General features: G+C 42.4%; 1 protein-coding gene across 2 annotated transcripts in view; it reads left to right on the top strand.

The window, feature by feature from the left end:
- Positions 1-1,599, top strand: part of C7 (complement C7) — a 67,685-nt gene that overhangs the window by 61,441 nt on the left and 4,645 nt on the right. For both annotated transcript variants that reach the window (XM_026783666.1, XM_005356583.3), the window contains one exon: positions 856-949. In XM_026783666.1, the coding sequence (XP_026639467.1) occupies positions 856-949 (94 nt within the window). The remainder of the gene's footprint in view (positions 1-855; positions 950-1,599) is intronic.

Raw genomic sequence — 1,599 nt, 5'->3', positions numbered from 1 at the left:
TATTTTTTCATATCATATATCCTGATCATGGTTTCTCTTCCCCCAACTCCTCCTGTGTCCTCCCCAGATCCTTACCCAAAACTCCATGCCCATTTACACACACACACACACACACACACACACACACACACACACCTAAATATGTAAATAATTTTAACTGGAAACTATTTTTTCATATCATATATCCTGATCATGGTTTCTCTTCCCCCAACTCCTCCTGTGTCCTCCCCAGATCCTTACCCAAAACTCCATGCCCATTTTCTCTTTCTTTAAAAACAACAGGTAAACAGCAACAAATCCAAACAAACCAGAATTTTAAAAAAAGAAACTCACAGACGTACACAAACTATACACACACCACAAAAACACAAAACTGGAGACCATAATATACAAGTAAAAGACCAGTAATGCAAAAAAAAAAATGCTCTAACAAGCAATATGAGACAAAAAAATTTACAGAAATACCATCGAGTTCATTGTGTGTTGTCCTCCCCCTGCTGGGCTCAGAGCCCACCCTTAAGTGTGCTTAATATACCCAGTGAGATGCTACTGGAGAAAGCTAATTTTTCCTTTGCAAGCAGATGCCAATTAGTGATGGCTCCTTGGTTAGGGACGAGAGGTGACAGTTTTTTTTTTTTAATTTTTAAAATTGAAAATGCATTTTTTTCACACAATTTTTCTCTGGTTCCCCTTCCCCCAACCTCATCCTCCCCACTACCCCTTCTACCCAAATCCACATCTTTTAACTATAGGAAATCCTTACAACTGGGACTCCCACAGAGCCTGATTCACAAGTTCATTGTAAAGCAATTGTCTTCTTCTAAGAATCACATCTCTCTTCAACGTTTCTTTCAGACACCACCCCTCTCCCACCAGCAGCTCCTGCATGTCAGCCCTGGGAGAAACTGCAGAACTCAAAGTGCATCTGTAAAATGCCCTACGAGTGTGGGTAAGCTCTGTCTTTGCCACCCCCTCTTCTGTTCGCTTTTATCCAGGGTAAATGGGGTGGCTTCCAACAGCTTATTGGATGAAGGTATAGCTTATGAATAGCTAAGGGTCTTTGCATTTTAATCTGTCCCATTGCTGCCGTTGCAGGTCATACATAGGGTGGTGGCCATGGTGTTAAGCAGGATTCTAATCTGAAGGGGCTTGAACACTGCTTGTTCTATATATAAACTGAGGCAAAATGACGGTACTGTCACCTGACGATTTAGAGCCTTGGAGGATTAGGCTGAGGTTCCTGTGGGACGTAAAATTAAAAAAAAACACCAATAGATAATAGAGCAGCTGCTTTTCTGATGCTGGAAGCTTCCTTTCTAGATCTGCCTTTAGGAACGCTACCAGTTTCTGGTTCCCGCTTTTAGGAGGTTTTGGGAAGTAGCTCCTGGATGCCTGTGTCAGGAGCCTAGCAAGATGCAGGTTGTACAATTTGGAGAGGTTTTTCAGCATGCCTACAAAAACGTGGGCAGAATAAAGCAAACGATAATCTCGTAAATGTGTATATCCATGCCCAGGCCTGAAAGAGGGAGAAAGACATTTATGAAATGTGAAAACAGATACGGCTATGGCGGGATGACCGCTAAGGAGGAGCAGACTCCC

Source organism: Microtus ochrogaster, chromosome 19 (genome assembly GCF_000317375.1).
Source record: "Microtus ochrogaster isolate Prairie Vole_2 chromosome 19, MicOch1.0, whole genome shotgun sequence".
Classification (NCBI taxonomy): domain Eukaryota; kingdom Metazoa; phylum Chordata; class Mammalia; order Rodentia; family Cricetidae; genus Microtus; species Microtus ochrogaster.
This window is presented reverse-complemented; position numbering and strand designations above follow the sequence as displayed.